At 42.0% G+C, this 23,865-nt stretch overlaps 1 protein-coding gene across 6 annotated transcripts in view; it reads right to left on the reverse strand.

The window, feature by feature from the left end:
* Positions 1 to 4,294: 4,294 nt before the first annotated feature.
* SYTL4 (synaptotagmin like 4) overlaps positions 4,295 to 23,865 on the reverse strand; it is a 47,851-nt gene continuing 28,280 nt past the window's right edge. For 4 of the 6 annotated variants that reach the window (XM_014829970.3, XM_014829967.3, XM_070502014.1 and 1 more), the window contains 12 exons: positions 17,389 to 17,490; positions 16,842 to 16,917; positions 16,414 to 16,504; positions 16,195 to 16,298; positions 15,601 to 15,696; positions 14,365 to 14,543; positions 13,968 to 14,070; positions 13,289 to 13,450; positions 9,594 to 9,702; positions 7,640 to 7,739; positions 6,675 to 6,883; positions 4,295 to 4,741 (listed from right to left, as the gene is read on the reverse strand). In XM_014829970.3, the coding sequence (XP_014685456.1) occupies positions 4,593 to 4,741; positions 6,675 to 6,883; positions 7,640 to 7,739; positions 9,594 to 9,702; positions 13,289 to 13,450; positions 13,968 to 14,070; positions 14,365 to 14,543; positions 15,601 to 15,696; positions 16,195 to 16,298; positions 16,414 to 16,504; positions 16,842 to 16,917; positions 17,389 to 17,490 (1,480 nt within the window). In that variant the 3' untranslated portion in view covers positions 4,295 to 4,592. The remainder of the gene's footprint in view (positions 4,742 to 6,674; positions 6,884 to 7,639; positions 7,740 to 9,593; positions 9,703 to 13,288; positions 13,451 to 13,967; positions 14,071 to 14,364; positions 14,544 to 15,600; positions 15,697 to 16,194; positions 16,299 to 16,413; positions 16,505 to 16,841; positions 16,918 to 17,388; positions 17,491 to 23,865) is intronic. The other 2 variants (XM_014829971.3, XM_014829969.3) reach the window with 1 other exon arrangement.

Genomic DNA, 23,865 nt, shown 5'->3' on the forward strand with positions numbered 1-23,865 from the left:
CCAGCCGTGTTTCAAATGGTTCCTCTACCCTGAAGTGACAGCAGAGGGCAGCACCATCACAACAGACAACCAGGACACTTGAGCAAGTGTAGCTGGATTCTCCTTACAGGTTAACTGCATCATTGGAGGTGGAGGGAACTTCAAAACCTCCTTGAATTTGTTTATCATTTTCCCTTTTAGGGCATTGGGCTACAAATGTTATGTTAACCACGGCTTCATCTAAGAGTTAGGAAAATGCTGCAGTGGGAGGGAGCTTGGAAAGAAAAATCAGGCCAGAGCAGAATGTTTTCTCCTGACCCCTCCAGCTGGCTCATGGGCAACAATCTCTTTTTACTGAGCCTCCAGTTCAATTGCAAAAGGTAGCCAATGATGTCCCTTCCTCAGAGCAGCCCCCAGCTCGTGATCTGGGAAAGCTCAAAACTACCACTGGACGCCTCTGTAAAACTAAATAATAGAGAAGGGAAAAAAAGACAGTTTCAGCCTCATGAATTAACTTACTCAGAAATCACTTTTTTTGAAGAAGAAGAAGAAGAAGATTAGCCTTGAGCTAACATCTGCTGCCAATCCTCCTCTTTTTGCTGAGGAAGACTGGCCCTGAGCTAACATCCATGCCCATCTTCCTCTGCTTTCTATGTGGGACGCCTATCACAGCATGGCTTGCCAAGCGGTGCCATGTCTGCACCCGGGATCCCAACGGGCGAACCCTGGGCCGCCAAAGCGGAACGTGCACACTTAACCGCTGTGCCACCAGGCCAGCCCCAGAAATCACTTTTAAGAGATGAGCACAGAGCCAGTGGGAGCTACAGCAGCACAAAGTCAAGTCTTAAGAGCCAGGCCTGAAAGTAAATTGGAGGCCAGGCCACTGTGAAGTGGAGCCACGCTCAGACCCATGCCCTAGCTTCAGCCACCCTCAACAGTGCGTCAGTGTTTGGAAGGAAAGCATACTTCCCCATGCTCTGAGAACCTTCTTTTCTACACTCATGGAACCCAGCGTCCCAGTGAAGACTCAGCAGCCTTTCTCCTTCAGCTTTATCCAGGGAGTCATCAGTGGAAAATGAGAGGAGAGAAGGAAGCAGGCTGGGTGGAGAGGTAGAGCTAAGAATGCTTGAGCACTCACTATGTGCCAGGTGCCACTCTAAATATTCTATTGATTGACTCTCAAATCTTCACGAGAACCCTAAAACGTAGGTACTGTTATTAGTCTCATTTCACAGATGAGAGAATAGACAACTTGCCTAAGATCAGACACCTAGTAAGTGGCAGAGTCGGGATTAAACACCAGCAATCTGGCTCCAGAGTCGATGTTCTTTAACATTATGCTACCCTGCCTCTACTCCTCTTTCTACTTTTCATTTAAAGCCAGCTGGCAACTCCAAGAAAGGAGAAAGGTTTCACCTTTCATATACAATCCTCCTCAGACACAAGACTCAGAGTGGGCCCAGGAGGAAAGAGGGGAATGAAAGACTCTCAATGCAAGAAAATTCACTCTCCAAACCACAGTGATGGGACATAAATTATGAGCCCAGAACATACAGGGGTAGTAGGGAGTCAGAGAGAAGCTGTTTCCACTGGAGGGTTAGTGGATATCTCAATTTTAAACTGCAAAATAAAAAGTCAGGCAGTTGCTGAGGAGAATGGGACAAGGAGGAATGATCAAACTTGAAGCAAAATCCCGTCTCCTTCTTCCCTCCAGGAAAATACAGGAGTGGGGAAAGGCAGGAGGCAAGTTATGGGTAGAAGGCAAAATACAATGAGTTAATGTGGGAAATCTCCGGTCTGACAGGGTCTGTGGTTCCAGAGGCAAAAGATTGCACATCAGACAAGATGAATGCCCTTCCTTGTCTGTATCACCAACACTTCAAGCAGCACGCCAGGGCACGCTAGAAGGTCAAAGGCCCAAATGATAACATGAGGAGGCCCACTGCCTCCTGAACAGAGCTCCCACCTGGGCCTGACTCTCGCATATAAATGCTCCTCTAGCTTAAAATAATTGAGGAGCTCTTGTTCTGTTTCATTTTTTTGAGTAGTCAAGGCAAGTCGATCTTGCGTTCTTTAGGTAAAGTTCTTCTGTAACCTCCTCTGGATTATGATTCAAAAGATCCCAACTCCTAAAGCAGGGGAAGGAGACAGCAGCAGAATCAGGCCCACAGCCAGAGCCAAAGGGGCCAGCCCGATGCAGCCCCTCTATAGACCCCCGTTTCTGTTTTCCTCTTTCTGCCCCCCATCTCTCTCCCTCTCCCTCATATACACACACAAGCCAAAACATTCTGATTGTCCTACTTTGTAAACTAAGCTTATTTCTTTGAGATATTTTAGAAAAGAGGAGTCATCCCTTCCTTTAAATCTTTGCCCATAACACACACATCACCCACGTAGGAGGCAGCATGGTACAGTAGAGCCACACCTGGATTCAAATCCCAACTCTGCTGCATGACAGTGGGCTTGACTTTCCTCACCTGTGAAAAGGGAAATTTTCCTAGTTCATAAGGTGCCTGGAGAAATTAAGGAAATAATATATAACACGCCTAGCATAAAGCCTTATACACAAAAGGCATTCAACATATATTAATGCCCTTTTGAACAAGAAGTCAAGAATCTCTTGGACTCTATCTAGAAACCCAGAGCCTTATTTCTGAGACGGGTCACTTAGCATATGTGTTATATATCTCTCAAAACTAAATAATGGTAGTAGGAGTAAAGGAAAAAGGCCCTACCTCCTAGAAAAACTGAAGGATCCAGAAAGAAACGCTGACAGTGAGGAATGAATGTCTTCCCTCCCCTGTGCACATCTCTCTGCTTCCTCCCTGGGTGGGGCAAGGTCTACAAAGCTAAGAGAGATGCTCCCTTGGTACTTGCAAGAGAGAGGAAAGTGGTACCACTTTTAAGATGGGTTTTCACTTCTCTCCCTAGATACCAAACACAAAGGACAAGGGATGAGAGCTCAGCGGCATGCCAGGCAACAATGCGGAGGAAGGGAAATTTTCTTTGACTCAGCACAGGATGGTTAGGGAAAGGCATTTGTCACTTTGGTTGTTATCCTTCAAGCCACGTAAAAAGCAACAACAGTAAGTCGGAACATCAAAGACAAAACTGTCTATAGAACTAACAAATGCAAACACCTGACAAGTGAGAAAGCTTTATTGAAACACACGTATACTTCAGGCGGTGGGAAAAAAGGAGCAAGTTACAGCCCAGGATCCCAGCTTATGCCTTCCATTTCAATATCAACCCACACCAACAAAACCTTTTAAAAACACTCCTCCGTGCAGTTTACACATTCAATAGAAACCACCCTAGGCCGACTCAACTGAAAGGGATTTCTTCTCTGGTGTCGACTACTTTCACAAACGACTTTGTGTAGACACACTTGTAAGAATAAAAAGGTCAGTCTAGAATAGTGAGTTTCAGAAAATGAACCTTAGATCACCAGACCCTTCTTAGAAAGGTCCTAACACACTACACCCATCTTACATCTAGGTCAGGTTTAGGAAACAATAGAGTAGGAACTGAAACCACTTCAAGAAGGAAGTCAGAATAACTGATAAATTCCCTGAACACATTTTCCTGGAGCACTAACAGTGCCCAGCCTGGAGAAACACTGGACCAGTTTAGACAGTACTTGGCTATTCTGGCTGACATAATGGTATGTAGCCCATATTCTGTGAGGTAACACACCACGGACACAAATACTAAGAAAGATGTGGTACATAAGAGTGAAGATGCCTCGTCTTGCATAAGGGAAATGAGGAGCTCTCCAACAACTGCTGTATCAGTTCAAAATGCAAAGAACTCAGCACGGGCTAGGACACACTTCACCTTCAGTCACTCTGGTCCTCTGGGACCACCAAGAAGCCATTGCTGGGCATGTCCCTGACTCAGTCAAAAGGGCCATTATCTAATTAAAGTTCTTTTCTAAAGCAGCTCCATGATAAGGGACCCCAAAGGTCTAGTGAAGGTGTCTAGAACTGGAAGGAACTTAGGAATTTTCTTATCCTTTCAAAGAAAACCATTAGGCCCAAGCAAGGTGGAAACTGCTTAAAAACAAGAAGAGCTGAAAGCTAAATTCCAGAAATTTATCACGGTAGAAATGGAGTTAAAAGCCTAAATTAGAGAAGGAAGAAAGGACCTACTCACCTCTCTCCCATCTTCTCCTGTCTTTAGTAACCCAACCCTGCTTCCCAGGGCCTTGGCCCCAGACAGGCACACCTTGAAACAGAGATTGGTACAAATGCCAAAGGTACCCAGGGCTTCCTGGGGAAGTAGGTACAAGGATAGCAAGACAGGAGATAAAAAGTTGTTTTAAAAGATTTTTAAAGTTAATTAAACTTCACAAAGATATAAGAAAGAATGGACTCTGAAAACATACTAAATTATGCACAAATAAAAATATTTTGAAGAGACCCTCATTCTTGAGCCTGCTTTAAAAGGAGGAACAAGTCTGCATCACTCTAGCCTAATGAGATTTGCAGAAATACACGTTTGTACACACACACATAACACACACACATTAAATTATAAATCTTTGCTCTTGGTTTCTTCACTTCTTCTGACTTGCCCTTGACAGGGCTGAACCTGCAGAGAAAGACAGGGACTCATAAGCCCAGCTTCTGCTTGGCCATCGAGGAACGGAGCTGCAGAGTCCCTTCTGCCCAAGACCCTGGGTACTGTCGCATCTTCTGCCACAGGCTCACTTCTTCCCCAGTCGAGTCCATCCAGTCCACCACTTCCCCATTACTGATCCCTGAGGAGAAACACCAGAGGAGGCTGAACAGGGACTCCACTCCTCAGCCCACCAGGAAAGATGGGTTACAGAGCAAAGGGAGCCACCCCCGATAGACAGTGTGCTATGAAGATGGGCTGATGGGGACAGCAGTCTGAGAATGGCTCCCTGTTGATCCTGCACAGCTATTTCTGTGCTCCTGAGACTATCAAGAGATTTCAGGTTGATGAAATGGGACTCCAAATGGCACACAGTAGCTCGAGACCTCTAATTCTGAGGCTGTTACAGAGCTCTAGGGTCTGACACCTCATGGCAGAGCTGCTGCCCTCTGTTATTGCCAACTTGACTTAAAATTTTTTTTAAAAAGAAGCAGCAACAGCGGAGCACCTGTTTCTCTAGCTATAGACTCCAGGCCTGAAGTTCATATTTGTATGTGGCTTCATTCCTCTTCTCTTGTACATTCAGTCACTCAACAAACATTTATTGAGTGCCTACTGTGTAGCAGGTACTCTTCTAGGCTCTGGAGATACAGTGGTGAACAAAGCAGAAAAAGTCCTGCCCACAGGCAGCTTACATTTGAACAGAGAAGACAGAAAATACACAAGTAAATCAACAAGAGTATTTCAAACAGTGAAGTGAACATCACAAAATAAATAAACAGGGTGATTTGTAGCGCCTAGATCAGGGCCTCCTTTAGATGGAGTGGTCTGAGGGCCTCCCCAAGAAGGAGATATTTGAGTAAAGATCTGAAAGAGGGGAAGGAGCCAGCCTTTCCAGACAGAGGAAACACTAATTGCAAAGGTTATGAAGTGGGAATAAGCGTGGTATATTTGGAGAGCAGAAAGAAATCATTGTGGTTGGAGCATAGTGCGCAAGCAGGTGATATAGGAAGGATCATAAAGGAACAGAGGGGGTCCAGATTATACAGGGGCCTGTAGGCACGGTAAGAACTTTGGATTGTTTTCTAAGTACAACAGAAAGCCACTGAAGGGTTTTAAGCAGGGGACTAATATGAACTGGCTTACATTTATAAAAACATCATTCTAGATGCTTGTGTTAAATGCTTTCTATGAGTTTTTAACATACAAGTGGTATTTAAGGCCACAGGAGGCCACAGGAATGCAGAGACTGTAGAGAGAGAAAAGAAGATTCAAGAGTAAGCCTTGAGAAGCACCAATATTTAGAGTTTGGGCAGAAAATGAGGAACCCACAAAGAAAAGTGTACTGTCAATAGAAGCTAAGTATTTCAAGAAAAAGGAAGAGATCAGCTATGTTAAATAGCATTGAAAATTCTAGTAATGTGAAAACAAAGCTTTGGCATGAGCACTTACTTGCTCAGTGGAGTGGTGGGAGACAAGCCAGATCACAGTGGATTGAGGATTAAAGGAGAGCTGAGGAAGTGGAGACGATTCATTTTAAGAAATTAGAGGGGGAAGTGGGGTCAAGGGAAAGTTCATTTCTGTTTCTTAAGATTGGAAATACCAGGGCATATCTGTTTTCAACTCCAGAAGGGAGGTAGAAAGAATGAAACTGATCAGACAGGAGAGAGAGGAGATTCCAATAGCAAGGTCACTGAGAAGGTGAGGGTGTGATCCAGAACACTTGAGGAGAGCTTGGCTTGGCTAGAAAGGACTCTTCTTTCATTATAGCAGTATGAAAGATGGAAATTATAGGTACAGATATAGGTAGGTTTGTAGATTTTTTTGGTGGCAAGATGATAGCATTCCTGGCAATCCGGGTCACATTTATCTATACGCATAACAGTGCATGAGCTCAGCCTTCCCCTAGGCCTGGCACAGAGTAGGCACTCAGTAAATACTGGTTGAACATTAACTGAGAGGAAAGCCGACAACTCTTGTCACAGGGAAGCTTTGCAGGGAGGGGGAGGGGTATATTGGGAGTGAAATATACAAGAGGCCTTTAAGACAGGGAGGATGGGGAGAGAAGCTCTCACCAGTGCCAACACCCAGCCTGACCCCTCCCAGGAAGTCATTGCTGGCCAGGGGCTCCCGGTCCCACACAGTCAGTTCCAGGCACATGTGTTGTAGATCTTCCAGGCTTACACCATTGTAGACAAATGTATGGTTGTAGTGGGGATTCAGGGTCTTCTTCATCACAGGAGTTTTACGCTTACTGGCCTTGTTCCTCATAGGAAGGAGGTATCTGGCAGAGGGCGGGGAGTAATCAACAACCTACTCAAGCTGGCAATATCTATCTAAATTCCCCTTTCCCCTACCACCAGGTCTAGCCCAGAAAAGTGAGTCAACACTCAGATCCTAGTACACACACTCCCTCCTTTGAATCTGCTGAAGCAGAGTTCCTACTACCTCCACTAGATCATTCACCTGATTCCATTCTTTAACCTGGAGAGAAAATGAGTATAATGTTATTAGTGTGCTGTGTCTATATTCCACCAAAAATGGGTTTTAAATATTTCCTTCCATTCCTATTGGGCAAGGTCTTCTTTAAATAAAAGCAATCGTAATAACTATAGGCATAGCCAAACATGACTTGCTAGAGAACTTAAATCAGTAGAATGGTCTATAATTGGTAGAAAACCAGCATTGCTTAAATATTGTGGGGAATCGAGTCCTGAGTTCCCAAATCTTGAGAGTCAAGGACATAGATTTTTATTCAGGATTAATTAAGAGCATAAGTCTGTAACAAAGGAAAAGTCAGCCCTATCTGTCTACCAGCCTTCTCTTTGGAAATCAACACTACAGCCCAGTCCAAACTGAGCTCAGACCAGGACACAGTGGGTAGCGGAGGTTTTGCCATTACCTAATTTCAGGAACAAAGTTGGTTTCTGGAGGCGGTAGGACACAAAGGATAATATCCACAGAGAAAGGTTAAATTGGGTTCCTCTCTTAGCTCTCTTGTCCTGAAACTGGTTAGTTTGGTGCTGGTCCAGGGACTCACCCCTTGACAAAGCTGTCTGAAGTCCCTCCTGATTTGGCAGCTGTCAGGTTCTTGGCTTCTTTGATCCACACCTGGAGCTCTCCCCCTTCCCCACCTTTACCTGTAAGGGATGTCAGCCATAGCAAGTGAGCCCCTATACCTCCAGATTTCTCTTGAGCTTTATCTACGTAGCATTTCCATTCCTTGCTCCTGAAGGCAGCAAGCTCCATGATAAATGGACTACACCTGACTTGTATTCTCAGCACCTAGCACAGTGCCTGACAGTAAGCAATAGGTGCTCAATTAGTAACAACAATCACAATAAATGCTTAATGAAAACTGGCTATGTGCCAGATTCTACATTAAGCATTTCTCAAAACCACCCTCAGATATAGACTATTACTGTTCTCATTTTATAGATGAGAAAATTGAGGCTTAGAGAAATAAAGTTGCCTGATACTTGTTGAATGATTTTTTTAAAAAGGGAACTCCTCCACTTATGTTCTTGATCCCTTCAGGGACTCATCAGGAGTCATCAATTCACCCCCCACCTCCCATTTTTGATATCTCTTTCTCTACTGGTCCCATCCCCTCAGTCTAAATATATGCTAATCTCATCTCTTTTTTTTTAAAAGATCCTTTTAAAAGAAAATCTCCCTTTAACCTTATTTCCTTTTCAAGCTATTCTCCATGTCTCTCCTTTCTTTCACCATCAATTATCCTGGAAAAAAAAAAGTGCACACTCACCACCTCTTCGTCTTTGCCTCATTCACTCAGCCTAGTTTCTAGTGAAATATGGCTTCTGCTTCCACTAATCCACTGAAAATGTAACCTAATGCCGATGAGCCACGTCACGATGAGTCACGAACTGTGAGTTCTCATCTGGCCTGACTTCCCAGCAGTATTTCAATATTCTTGACAACTGCTGCTCCCTTCTTCTTCAAGCTCTCTCTTGGCATTGCTCTCTCCTGAACCCTCTACCTCACCGACTTTTCTTCCTCTCTTCATGCTTCAAAATGTTGCTGTTCCCTATGGTCCTATCCTTGCCTCCCTTCTCTAGTCATTCTGCACACCCTCCTTGGGGATCCCAAATCCTACAGGATTCCCCAAATCCTAAGATGAGACCTTGCTGAACGGATATTTTTAAGAACTTTGGCTTCCCATTGCCAATGGATCAAGTTCAACTCCTTACCATTAAGTTCAAGGCCCTTTCCATCCGGCTCCAGCCTCAACTCCAATTCCAGCCCCACTCTCACACCTACATACCATAACTCCAGCCCCACTGAAATAAGGAGTTCAGTCCCTCACACTCACCCACAACCCCACATTTACCATGCCTTTTTAACACCTTTTTTCATGCTATCTCCTCTTCTGGAAATGCTCTTCTTGCCCCATCCTCTTCCTTTCTGCCTAGTAAAGTCTTAAGTCCAGTTTCATCATTGCTTCCTCTTTAAAGCTCTCCCAAATGGAAGCAGACAGATTTCATCACTCCCCTATCTGTGTTCTTTTAGCATATGACTGCCTTTCTTGCTAAACTAAGCTCTTCAAATGAGGGCAAATATCGTGTCTTATTCATCTACATATCCATAGTCACCAGCACAGTGCCTAGTGTGTGGATTTTCCCTTCCTCAGCCTTCAGCTTCCTATCCCTCATACTTCACCTCCCTTTCCAACCACCTTTTCTCAGCTCCAAAGTTTCTATTCTGTTCTGCCCTCTTAGTAGCTTCCCATAGCTGGACCAAGACCAAGTCAGTTTAATGACCTAAAATAAAAAAAAGAATGCCAACCCTAAGGCATTCCCTTCTGGTTGAAAAAGTCAGAACAGGCTTACTTAGTAAAGGAATCTTCCCTGGAAGATGATCCAGGGCACATCTCAATCTGGTCCCTCCAACAGTGCTAGCCGCTAGCCAGCACCGCCTCACATGGATCCTGTGCAGAAAACTAAGCTAAATCCAGGGCCCCAAAGAAAACTCACTCTTTTTCCGGTCACCTCCAACAGGGAGTTTGGAGGCTGGGATGTATTTCAATGAAACCACCAACTCGCCTTTGTGTGATGGCAAGCCAGGCGGTGACTCAGCACTGATCTGAAACAAAGGGAAACCCAACAGGTCAAGCTGGGCTTCTCAGGAGGTGTTGGGACCTCTCGCTGAGGAGATTCTAAAATTACCCCCGAGAATAGCTTCACAGCATAAGAGGATCCTTCTCCTTATGAATACACTCCAGGGTCCCTGGGCCATGGCAGCCACAGGTTTCTAAGGTGTTTCTTCAGAAGGAGCTGCAGAAGAACGAACAAGAGTCTTCTGCAATGCCCACTATTTTGCTACCTTGGGGATACAGCTACTAGATTCCAAATACCCTCAAAGGTCTTCAGCAAGGTTGCCACACAAACTCACAGGGTACCGACACCATGATGAAGAATCTTGCTGCCAGCACTGTTAGTAATAGCCAAAAAGTAGAAACAATCTAAATGTCAATCAATATAGAAAAGGTTAGATGAGTGATTTTAATGCCCTCATATGGCATATGGCATGCAATCAAAAAAGAATGCGGTAAATCTGCACATGTTGACATAGAAAGATACCCAAGATGTATTGTTAAGTCAACAAAGCAAGATCAGAAAAGTAGCCCACTTACATTAAAACATATTGATATTTGTACATGTGAATATATATGTACGTAAATAATGATTATTATCATTATCACTATATAATGCCAGTCACTGTTATAAGTACTTTAAGTATATCATTTTATTTAATCCTTAAAATAGTTCCCTATGAGATAGGTAGAATTAGTCCCATTTTACAGATTATGGAATAGAGAGGTTAAGTAACTTGCTCAAGGTCACACAGTTAGTAATTGGCAGAGGCAGGATTTAAATTCAGACAGACGGGTTCCAAAGTCCATGCTTTTAACCACTACACTATACTGCATAGAAAACCCAAGAAGGACACAGACAAACTTAACACTTGTTCCTTCTTAGGAAGGGAGTGAAATGGGGGAAGGAAAGAGGGCTTTCACTTTTTACTCTGTATATATCTATAGTGCCTTTTTAGTGAGAATGGCATGTATCACTTACATGATTTTCAAAGATAAAAAATGTTTTTTGAAGAGACTTTGCACAGATTTGAGGGTTAGCTGGAACTCTGTTCCAAGGATTTGAATACGCCAGAATTTTTAATTTTACATTTATTTCTGTTACTTTTGATGAGCTACTCTACCACTAGAATCTAAATGCCAGGATGACAGGAATCAAGCCTATTTTGGTTCATCCTAGTATGCCTGACACTTAGCAAAGTACCTGGCACATAGTAGGTACTCCACAAATATTTACTGAATGAATGCAAGAGTGAATGAATGAATGTCTTGGATGAGCAGCAAGTGGCCTAGCTCATTGGCTGTGGACAGAGCAGAACTACTTCACTCTAGTGGCTCTCTTGGTGGTGGCTCTGTTCCTTGTGCTCTGGTATCCAGAGCATGAGCTGGTACAGACCAGAGGTGCCCTTTCACCTGCCTGTGTTCCATGGGGCTCCTCTAGCCTAGGTCCTCACCACTAGGCATACTGATGCCAAGAAGGCAGAATCCCCATTGGTTTGGAAAAATGTACCACATGCCCAGAATGCACAAAGTTCAGCGTATGGAAGAGATACAAAAGAATAGGGAAGTGGATGCCAGGAAGAGAAAACTGAATGGGAGCAAATGGATTACTAGGGCAAAAAAAAAAAAAGAGAGAAAAATCAGAGATAATAAAGGTAGAATGTTTTAAATTAAAAAATATATGTGATACCAGAGTGGCCTTTTTTGTTGTTTCTAAAATGTCTACACAATTTATTAATTTCTAGATTGTGAACTTCAGTGGACTCTTAAAAATTGGAGTTTAGCCTTAGCAGGAAATTGGCATATTGGTTTCAGTAGCCTATTTTCATTCTGGCTCAAAATAATTGCAAAGAGCAAATACCTTCATGCTAATGCAGTTCTTTCTTTTGACGTAAAACATTTTTATTAGTAGTTGTTTATGATGGTTTACAGTGACATTTCCAATATAATTACATCAACTGTAGACCCCTGAGAGAATGACTTGCATGCCAAATGCTTAAGCAATTCTAAATTTCTTATAAGATACTATAGTTTGATGATAATTGCTTTCCTCTTTTTATTAGTATTTAAAGGGATAGATTTAATGTTGTTACTATTTTTTTTAGAGGGCAGTGGCTATCAAAATATTGGATGTATATTTCCTTTGACTCAGCAATTCCACCACCAGAAATTTCTCCTATAGTTACATTCACAAAAGAAGGCCAAGACATGTCACAGCAGAGTTTCAGCAGCAAAAAAAAAAAAGCAATTTAAACGCCCATCAGTGAGGGAATGGTAAATAAATAATAATACAAGCAATTATACTACACAGCAATTAGAATGGGATAGATCTGTAAGTGATGGCTTAGAAAGATGTCCATGATAAATGATAAATTGTTAAATGAAAAAAATGAGGGATATATACACAATGAGATTCATATGAGCCCATTTGTGTAAAAGGGAAAAATATAAATCCATACATGTGTATCCATGCTGCTTAGTACAAAATTTCTATAAATATATCCAAGCAGTTGATAACAGTGGTTATTTCTAGGGAATGGAACCTACTCTTCTTTTTATACACTTCTATGTTGTTTTAATTTTGAACCATGTGCATATAAATCCTTTTATTCTTAATTTTCTTAATAAGCAATATATGTAGACATGGTAAAAAGCTCAACCATTATAAAAGGGCATATAGAGAAAACTAAGTTGCCCCCACCACAGTCTCTCTTCCTAGAGGCAGCCACTACTACTAGTTTCTTATCTATCTTTCTAAAGAGATTCTATGCACCATGTACCATTTTTAGCATTTAAAATGCTAGTGTAAAAAAATTTTACAGAAGAACCTTGCCATTGAAGAATTCTGATAATCAAGAAGTCCTAGCAATTTCATCTTAACCAGAATGACAGTAACCTATTGAATGTGCATTATGTGCCAGGCACTGATGGGTACTTTGTATACAATCCTGCAAGAGGGGAATATTATTATTATCTCCATTTTATAGATGAAGAAACTAAGGCTCATATAAGTTAGGTGACTTACCTAGCTGGCAAATAACAGAACCAGGATTCAAATCCAGGTCTGCACTCAGACAACAGGCACTATTATGCACACTGCTACCCTCTCACCTTAGATGCCACCCCAAAGTAAAATTTTCCCTGGCTTGTGTGACCAAGAGCACAGTAACTGGAACTCCATGAATTGCTTTACCTCCTGCTTCTTTAGGGAAAAGATTAGTTTGGAAAGAGCGCAGATTAGGATACACCCAAAAGGTTAGCGTAAATAAGAAGCGCAAGTTAGGATGTTAGGATACGCCCAGACTCTGGAAGGTGAGGAAGCAAAGCTTGGCACACATATGAAAGACTTTTCAAAGGAAAACCATGGCTTCATCCTTTGGGCTACACAGAAGAGATTACTCACACTCGACATGCAAGTGCATCTGAAATCACGGTCAGACTCAGAAACCCCAGCAGGGTGCGCCAGAACTCAACAGAAGACTACATTCAAAGACGTTACCGACACGTATCAGCAGAGGTCACTGCAGACAATTCTACCTCAGATCCAAACTGTAAGGAGTTGTTAAAGCCAACTACCTTTCCATGTAAAGGGAGGCAATGATCCAGTTTCTTATCAAGCATCCAGGAATCCATCTGGACCTCTGCCTCTCCAAGGAAAGTGTTTCTTCCAAAACGACCATGATGCCAAACCGAGAACTGCAAAGTCCTCTGGGCCAGGAGAGACTCTGGAATCTCATACTGTGAAAGAACAGAAGTCCAAGATGGTTAGTTCATGGTAATTCCTCAGAATAGATTATTCCAAAACCTGAGCGACCATATCCAAAGTCCACAGTCCTGAATATCAAATTACTTTAGTCCCTAAGCACTTTGAGTTTCCTCACTCAAAGCCTCCACTTACCCCATTTCACAAAAACCTACCATATTCCATGGGAAGACTTGGAAAATCAATTTTTCCTTGAGTGGGTGAGAGAACACTGGAACATTCAAAAAGAAATGCCATGGAGGCTCTTGATCCCAAATGACTTTCTAAAATGAGATTTGTGGCCAGGTGAATCTCCAGCTTCACAACAATCCAAGGAAGCCAGATCACCTTTTTCTCTTCTCGGGAAGATCGGGATGTGAACAGATGCCTATAGTGTATCCTCAGACATGAGGTACATGTACATGCTACAACCAGCCATGTAGCAGAGGAACAGCTACAGCTTAGCGCACAAGACAGAACAAGTTCTCCTACCCTGAGGATCCAGATACTTACTCTGAAGATCTCATCATAGAGTGGATTGACAGTATCCCGCTTGATGCTGGTTTTTCTTTTTCCCTGGCGGGACTTGTCAGGCAGAAGATAAGTCTTCACGTATCTAGAAACCAAGGAGAGTAGGGAGTAATTTGCCGTCTTTTCTCAAGCCCACTCTTCACTTCCTTGCTCTCCACATACATATGCCATGATGAAACGAAAATGTCACATCAAGCCCTCTTAGACATGTCATTCTTGCATTTTCCCTATCCCGGTCCCTTTCCCACATCTCCCCTAAGCAATCTCAATCACACTTCCCTGTCTGCCCAGGAAAAGATAACCTCAGTTCAAGAGGGCCCAGAGAGATGTTAGGGTCTGAGCTCTCTTAGAGCATCAGTCAGATTCCAGAAGCACTCACGGGTTAGAGCGCTTCTTGGCTTCATCAGCATAGGCCAACTCGTGGCACTCCTTCACATGGACAACCAGAGTCTGTGTTTGCTTCTCATACTTCAGGGAAAAGGCAATCTTGCCAGTCACAAAGATGTTCCCGAAATCACCAGCTTCGCTGTAGATGCTCATCATGCTGCCGATTGTACTCTGAAGAGAATGTACCCACAAACATCTGGTGAAGGCATACTCCCCCTGCCGCTTCGCTCACATCTTCCCTCAGGATAAAGCTAGTCACTGAACAAAATACAAGTTTCAGAAGCCCCTGCAACAAGTCAGTACTGCCAACAGTCTTGGACACAGAGTATAAGACAGAGCTCGTAGCACTCACAATTGTCTGGGTTAATAAATCAGCCCATGGCTCCCCTAGGCTCTTAGCTTCTCTTCTGCCTCTCATTTTACACATTTTATTGTTAATTTTCACCTGCCTCAGAAAGTGGGCAAGGAGTACAAGTAAAGTGCAACTATGTCCATTTTTGCTATGTGTTATATATGCTAAAACGTTGGATAGAAGGGGTCACTTACTAATTAAAACAAGACCTATAAAGAAAAGTGACTGCATCAGAATTGAAGGGAAAATCCCACCAGAGGTGAAAAGACATCTTCCTCTCAGGTAGTAACTGGCTCTCCAAGGCCGCCGTTCTCTTCCTGTGTGTGAGCAGGAACAAACTCGACTCACCCTGGTTCCTGATTCTGTTTCCCCTATGCATCACTCTTCATACTTATGACAGAACTAGGCCCTGATTCTTAAGTGTCCTTTTAACTTCATGATTCTGATTGGTATTGTTGCTCCTTACTCAAACCCTGATGCCAATTAACCCTGCCAGGGCCCTTCTCATGACACTCAGTGCCCTGGAATGTGAGATTTGGAGTGGGCCCTGATGATGAAATCTGATGTTGCTCACTTCATGGCCTGAGCACCTCTTTAAGGAGAGAAGCTATGGGCTACTGTTCACAAGGCGGTGATGAAGAACGTCTCCAGCCGTAATTACCTGACATAAAAATCTCCAGGGCAGAGGCTGAGGAAGTCACCTAGCTGTGCACTAAGCAACTATGGTCCAAACTGAGGATTGGAACAAATACACCTCACTTACCTGGAAAGAGGGATGAGGAAGATTTCCCCAGGTCCGGACTCTGCTCTTGGGAGGCACTTCCTTCCTTCCTTGTACCCCAACATGCCTATAACCACAGAACTAACAGAACTTACCGAGGAGGAGCCACTTCGCATGCTGCTTCTAGCTAGCTTCTGGCGATGCAACTTCACCAGGTGGTCAATGTCTTCTTCTTCTTCTTCTTCCTCTTCCTGGAACAGTAAAATATAGATTCACAGTTAATAAAAATTTTTTAAAAGTTCAAAGACTAATATCCTTCCTTTAGTAAGAGCCCTAATTGTCGCTAAGCTCTGAGGTGTCATGTGGACATGTACGCACATATCCTTATTTTTACATCTCCTGATTTCAGGCTTCTACACTATATTACAACCATCTTTCTCAAATCTCAAAAGAATAAAATATCTCTTTCCCATTTGACTGCCCCAACCCAGCCATCCCTCTACATTTTAATCAAAATAAGTGTTTATTTGAGCCCCCAACCATATACCAAACACTGTATTAGAAGACAAAAGAGACAGCGAAGACAGTCTTCTTCTTTAAGCAACTGAGCAACATTTACTTTAGAATCAAGATTCACGTTGGTTTTTCCTAAAGAATTAAATAGGTTGATTGAGAGTATCAGCTACGACAGTCAACTCTAGATATATAAAATTTCATACAGTGACCAAATGAAATACAAGGGTACCTACCATATCCACACTGAGGCCTGGCACGGATTTGCTTCTGTCTCCCAAGAAGCCGCTTTCATGCCCCACATCTTCTGGGCGAAGATCAATCACAGATTTAGTGTATTCTGAGTGGAAGACCAAAACCCCATATCAAGAGAGACCAACTCTTCTCCATATCAAGAATACATCAAGGGTACCCAGAACATCAATTTCAAAAGGCCATGAAGGGAAACCAGCTACCTGAAGGCCTGAGGATTCTTCTGGTGTTCTTCTTGAATATCATTTCACTCTCATCAACAGATACCACATTTTGACCTCCAGGCTGAATTTCCTAGGAAGGAATAGGGGCAAGGAAATGGAAAAGGACAGTTGGGTAGGTGGAAGGACGGAGTAAGGAAGGATAGCCTTAAGAAGAAAAACGCTCAGATTTTCGGTGAACTATGACAAACTTAAAGGAAAGATCAACTTAATCTTAGGAATTTAATTTAATCCTAGGAAGTAGTACAAAATCTATTTGCTCACATGTTTCAACCAAAACCTTAGATCAATGCTCTCAAGTGAATCTGAACTAAAGTTTGTTTAGATGAATTCTTGATTTAAAGGAAAAAGAGAGAGAGAGAAAGCGAGAGAGAGAGAGAGAGAGGTGCTAACCAATAACTAAAGCTTACCTTTTCCACTTGAGATTTGGGGGCAGACATCTTCTTCCACTCTGGAAAGAGGCCAGATTTATCCAGAGAGTCTCTCCTAGAGGTAGACACGGAAGTTATAACACAATCACCTCCTCTTCTCCCCCTTCTCTCTAGGGACCCAAGCTCCATGGAAGAAGAGCCACTGGCTTGGTGTCACTGTAGTAACCAAATCCAGAAGGTAAACTTCACATCTGATTTACCTTGAAGGAGTGTAGACGATCAGATAAGCAACTTTGCGTAAATACAACCACTCACACCCCCACTCCTAAGGGACAACAGCATCAGTTGCTGCTGGTCCAGGAAGACTCTTCCAAGGTGGAGCAGGCTGTGGAAGCTAGCATGCTCCAGAAAACTGTGCTCAGAGCCAACTGCAGAGGTGCTTACTGGAAGACTTATGGCAAGGTCAAAGAAAATACTTCATTCAACTTCCCAAGGACAAGTCAGGAATACTGAAGGCATCCTGACTCTAGAGAACAAAATGAGAACTCGGGTTGGGTGGAGGTTCAGGGACTGGCAGGGATCTCACCTGGACGTGCTATCTGAGTCAGCCGTGTAGCTATCCAGACTCTCACTCTCAGCCTCCAGCACACTCTTCCCAATTTTCAGCTTGGTCACTTCAAATGGCATACTAGAATAAAAACCAAGAGCTGATATGTAAAGGGAGTGGGCTCTCCTGCCAGGAGGAGTCAGGCTTCCTCCTAGCCCACTCACAATGGTAGCCTAAGTGATTTTTCTAAGCTAAATATTTGAGTACACTTTTAAAACTTCTCAGTGGTTCCCCACTGCTGTTGGGATTCAGTTAAAACTCTTTAGCATGGCAAGAAAATCCCTAATGTTTGACCCCTACTCACCTCCCCAGACTCATCTTTCACCCTCCACCTCTCCTTATACTTTACATTCCAGAATGATGAAGCTGTTTTGGTTCCATGAATATGCCAAAGCTCTGCCTCTTCCCTCTTTTCTCTGCCTGGGATGTTCTTTCCACAATGGCCATCTTTCTTCGCCTGGCTAAATCTACTACTTCACGTCTCTCCTTATATGTCAATTCCTCCAAACCTCTCTGACCATGCTTCCACCCCAAGTCTAGATTAGTAACCTTCCCATGTGCTCCTAAAGCATCCTGATTTCTTGGTGGCAGTCATCACACATGTAATTATTTGTTTATGTCTTTTAAGCAAATTATTTAATTTGTTCAATAATTTTTAAAAAATGATTTGTTTAATGTCTTTCTCCTCCATGAGACTAAGTTCCATGAGATCGGTGACCACATATCTTGTTCACTGCTGTGTTCCCAATGCCTAGAAGAGAAACCAGCATAGAGTGGGCACTCAAATATCTGTTGACTGAATTCTTGACTAAATGCCCTCAGTGGGGCTTAAAGTATATACATAAGTAAGCAGTATGTTTTGAAGACAGTAGTCAGATGACCAGAATTCTTTCTCAGCTGAATGAAAGATGACCCTGATCATACAAAACAACAGTCCTCATCTCTAGAGGGAAGGACACAATTCCTAGGCCCCTTACCTGGAGGAATTTGTGAAAGCAGCAAGAAAAGGAGAAAAATAATTCTTCCTCAAGTGTCTCAAGGAATTTCACCTGGCTGCTAGGACCCCACATTCTCCTGGTCCTCTGACCTCACTGGCTGCTCCTTCTCAGTCTCGTTTGCTTGACCTTCCTCATCTCCTAGACCTCTAATCTTTGGATTGTGTCCAGGCCTATTCCCTGGACTGCTTCTCTTCACTATCTAAAATTACCCCTACATGATCTCATCTAGTCTGATGGCTTTAAATAGCCTCTGTAAACTAATAACTCCTAAATTTCTCTCTCACTCAAACGCCAGACTTGTATTTCCAACAGCCGACTTGACATCTCTGCTTAGATGTCTCAAACGCAGCAAGTCCACAACCAAGGCCTTAATCTTCTCCCAAACCTGCTCTTCCCTCAATTTTATCAAATGGCAACTCCTTCCTTTTAATTTTCAGGTCAAAAATCTTAAGAATCATCCTTGACTCCCTCGTTTTCTCACAATACAAATCCAATCAGTTAGCAAATCCTCTTGGCTCTATCTTCAATGTATATCTAGAACTGACCAGTTCTCACCCCCTCCACTGCCATTATTCTGGTCCAAACCACCATCATCTAACTCCTGGATGGTTGCAATGCCTCTTAACTGAACATTCTACTTCCGTCCTTGTCCCCATACGATCTACATACATACAACAGCCAAAATGAGCTTTTAAAATATAAGTCCAATATAGAATTACCATATGACCCAAGAATTCCACTCCTAGGTATATACCTAAGAGAACTGAAAACATGTGTCCACCAAACACTTGTACACAAATGTTCACAGTAGCATTATTCACAATAGCCAACAGGTGGAAACAGTCTAAATTTCCATCAATGGATGAATGGATAAATGAAATGTGGTGTATCCATACAATGAATTATTATTAACAATAAAAAAGAGTGAAGTACTGATACACGTTACAACATGGATGAACCCTGAACACATGCTAAGTGAAAGAAGCCAGACACAAACAGCTTTTTGTATGACAGTCATACAAACCACATTTTGGATGACTCTACTTATGTGAAATGTCCACAACAGGCAAATCCATAGAGACAGAAAGTAGATTACGGGCTGGGGGAAATGGGGAGTGACTGATTAATGGGTGCAAGGTTTCCTTTTGAAGTGATGAAAATGTTCTGAAATTAGATAGTGGTGATGATTGCACAACATTCTAAAAGTACTAAAAGCCACTGAATTGTACACTTTAAAACTTTTTAAATGATTAATTTTATATTATATGAATTTTACCTCAATTTAAAAAAAGAAAAAATAATATAATGTCACTCAGAGGTGTCTTTCTCACTCAGAGTAAAAGACAGAGTCCTTAAAATTGCCAGTAAAGTCCAACATGACCTGCTCTCACCTCACCTCTGTCCTCATCTCCTGCCACTCCCCCCGGCTCACTCAGTTCCAGGTTACTCAAACATGCCAAACACAAACTCACCTTAGTGTCTTTATCCCTGATGCCGCCTCTGCCTAGAATGCTTTTCCCCCAGATACTCTCTGGGTTTGTTCCCTCATTTGGTTCATGTCTTTGCTCAAATGTCACCTTATTATTAAGACTTTTCCCTGGCTATCCTAAATAAAACAACATATGTACACATGCTTTCCCATGCTCCCTATCCCTTTAGTCTACTTCATTTTCTCCACTGCACTTGTCAACATGTGATATGATATATTTACTTGATTAGTTATTGTCTGTGTCCCCTACCCCCAGATCTAAGCTCCACCAACAAGGGACCTTATGGTGTTCACCAGCATATCCCACTACCTAAAACAGAGCCTGGCAAATAGTTGGCATTCACAGATATTTGTTAAACGAATGAACTAATAAATGAACAAAGAACAAAGTAACCAAAATCTCTAATGTCTTAGGCAGGAAGGAATGAACTTTCCAAGTGAGCACATGATGTTTGAGATAGCTCAATGAAAACAGACAGCAGGGGTGGAAATCCTAGGGCATGAAGAGGGGAAACAGCGGTCATTTCTTGAGAGATGTATTAACTTTATAGTCCAAGACATAGCAGGGAACTTGATTTCATTTCTACTTCAGAATCAATCTTTTCCCCTCTTTGCCCGAAAGAATACAGAAGCCAAATTAGAACCATTCCTCTAGAGAGGTACTTTAACAATGGTCCATGAAGAGGGTGTTCTGCTTGTATTTTTTCCTAGATTAATACGTACTGATCCAGGGCTGATACAAACAACCCTAGGGCAAAAAAGCAATTATTTGACATCTGTGCAGTAAAAAATAGACTAAGAGATGGGAGTCCTGGGCTCTAACTATCTGTATGATCTCAGGTAAATCACTTATCCTGCTTTCTTTTCTGTAAAAATAAGGGGGTTGAATTAAATTATCTCAAAGGCTCCATAATTTTATGGAAAAGGATCATTTATGACCACTTAATCTGTTTCCATGTTTAGGACAAATAAGAGTCTTCTGGGTCCAATGAGACGAGAGGTCATAGACAGCCAGAAGCAGTAGGTTTCAAAAATTACATTCTGACCGATGATGTCAGATGTGTTAATCACGTTCAGGAAATAAAAGCCATTCTTATCCTTATCCACAAAGGAAAAAGGGGGCCTCATCACCTAGAACAGATGAGTCACCCACTCAAGGCTGTGTGGATAAACTCGCAGGACATATATACAACAAAACATGGTACAGGCAGCAAAGAGAATGAGGTAGACCCTTGGTGCTGACATGGAAAGATGTTAACGTTTTTCTATAATTTTCTCCTTTTACACCTTGAGTTATTTAAGTTAGTGAACATCTATTACTCTCAAAAGTTTCCGTGCACCCTTTCGTAATCCGTCCCTCCCTCCTTGCCCCTGTCCCCAAGTATGTGCTGATTTGCTTTCTGTCACTAAAATTTAGTTTGCATTTTCCAGAATTTTCTACAAACAGAATCATATAGTAGTACATCCCCTTTTTTCTTTGGCTTCCTTCACTCAGCATGATTATTTTGAGATTCATCATGCTGTTGCATGCATCAGTAGTTCATTCCTTTCCATTGCTGACTAGTAGCCCATTGTGTAAACAAACCACAGTTTATCCCTTCACCTGTTGATAGATATCTGGTCGTTTCCAGGTTTCGACTATTACAAATAAAGCTGTATGAACATTCATGTCCAAGTCTTTGTATGGACATATGCTTTCACTTCTCTTGAGTAAATATCCAGGGATAGAATGGCTGAATCACGAGGTGGGTGCACATTTAACTTGTTAAGACACTACTAAACTGTTTTTCAACGTGGCTGCACCGTTGTACATGCCCACTAGCAGGGTACGAGAATCCCAGTTGCTCTTCATCCTCACCAATAATTGGCACGGTCAGTCTTTTCAATTTTAGCCATTCTAGTGGGTAGAGTAGTATTTCATTGTGATTTTAATTTGCATTTCCCTAATGACTAATGATGTTGAACATCTTTTCATGTGCTTATTTGACATCTATATATTGTCTTTGGGGAAATGTCTGTTCAAATCTTTCGCCCAGTTTCTATTGGGTTATCCGTATTATTGAGTTTTTAAAGCTTTCTTTCTTTTTTTTACTTAACATGTATATAGAACAATCTTCTTCAAAAAAGAAGTTAAAATTTAAGAATCCAACCCATATTTGTACATTTAGACAGTCTGGTAATATATACACCAAAACTATTAATGACTATTTATAATTGTCTGGGGCAGAAGCAGTGAGGTTACTGGGAACTCATTTTATATTTCTATATTGCTTTTCAACAATCATATAAAACATGATAAAATCATTTCTCTTTGTTTGAGGGGAAGTTAGGAAAGAGAAAAACAAATAAAAAGCCAAAAATTCACCAGCAGCAACGAAATGAGGAAAGGAGTAAAGCCTCAAGTCATAAAGTTCAAAAAGTCACAGCCAAGAAAACAGAAGAAATATTCAGCTCAGAAAAACTCCTTCCAGTGTGGAGATGTGCAGACCACGTGAGTAGGCAGTCCTGGGATAAGTTAAGGAAAACATAAGTCCTCAAGATCTGTGGCCCCAAGTATCACTGGGGGACCCCAACAAAGGCAGACGAGACTGCTGGGGTATGTCATCTCTTGTGGCACTGGTTTGAGCTAGAGGATGCAGCCAGAGCTGGACTGAGTGAGCCCAGACCTTTAAGACAACTTCAGGAGACCAAAACCCAGGACCCCCAAGTTGCCTTTTGCCCCTCCCCTCGGGTTACAAAACAGAAGTATATAGAACTCAATGTTATCTCAATTTAAAAAATGTAGAAAAAAAAAAGAAAGCAATATTCTATCCTTAAACTAAAGTATAGTTGTGTGGGGGGAAGAAATAAATTGTTTCAAGTTGATGTGAGAGGCCTGTCAAGAAGAATTCACACACACTATATCAGAGCAAATAAAAGACGTAGACAGAACTTCCCATGTTAAACAGGAGCAAAATGAAAAGAAACGGTCAGGCAGATATATAAATATGCCATGGGCTGCGGAGAAATAGAAACAACTTGTAAGATGGATGAAGAACCCATTCTGGAGAAGAATATAACCATAGGAAAAGAAGTAGATTTCTTGTGAGTGCTTTATACTACAGAGGAACTTAATATGAATATATATTTGATAAAGCACAAGAGCTCAAATACAAGATGATAAAACAACAAAATTAGAGAAAAGGCAAGACTGAGAGCAAAGAACAAATTAAAACCTAAACAAGATGATTCATTCAAATAAGTAAACTAGATACAGGAAAAAGGAAGGGAGGGAGCGAAGAAGGGAAGGAAGAAAATCAAAGTAATAACAAAGAGGAAAGGGTTGGGCTAATCATGGTTAATTGCTTTCATCTTTCTCTTTTTCTCTGCATGTGATAGTTAAAGAAAAGGACAGAAATGGAGGATAAAGAACGGCAATGTCCCTGAGGTGGAGAACTTAACTAACGAAACAGAAAAAGAGTTCAGAGGATACAATGCAGAAAAATTTTCCAGCAATGAAGACAGAACTCATCAAGGACACACCTCATATTAGGGAAAAATGATACAGGATAATCACCATTGAGATACATCCTTGTTAAGTTACTAAACTTCAAGAAAAATAAAAGGAATTTTTCAAGCATATACACACAGACACACACACACATAGAGTAAATTACCTACAAGAGGCTAGCTGGCCTCAGACTTCTCCACAGTTACATTCAGTGGCAGAAGACAATGGAGTAATGTCTATAACATTCTGAGGGAAAGAAAGTGTGACCCAAGAATATAGTATCCAGCCAACAGATTGTTCAAGTATAAAGGCAGTAGGAGACATTCTTAACAGGAAAGAAAGAAAGAAATACAGCACCCGCGAGCCCTTCTTGAAGGAACTTCAGACAACCAAGAAATAAATCAAAGAATTCAGAAATATAGAGAAGCCATAGTCCAAGCCTGACTGTAAGCACACAATCCTTTTAAATACGAACTAAA

The sequence above is a fragment of the Equus asinus genome, chromosome X (assembly GCF_041296235.1).
Source record: "Equus asinus isolate D_3611 breed Donkey chromosome X, EquAss-T2T_v2, whole genome shotgun sequence".
Taxonomy (NCBI): domain Eukaryota; kingdom Metazoa; phylum Chordata; class Mammalia; order Perissodactyla; family Equidae; genus Equus; species Equus asinus.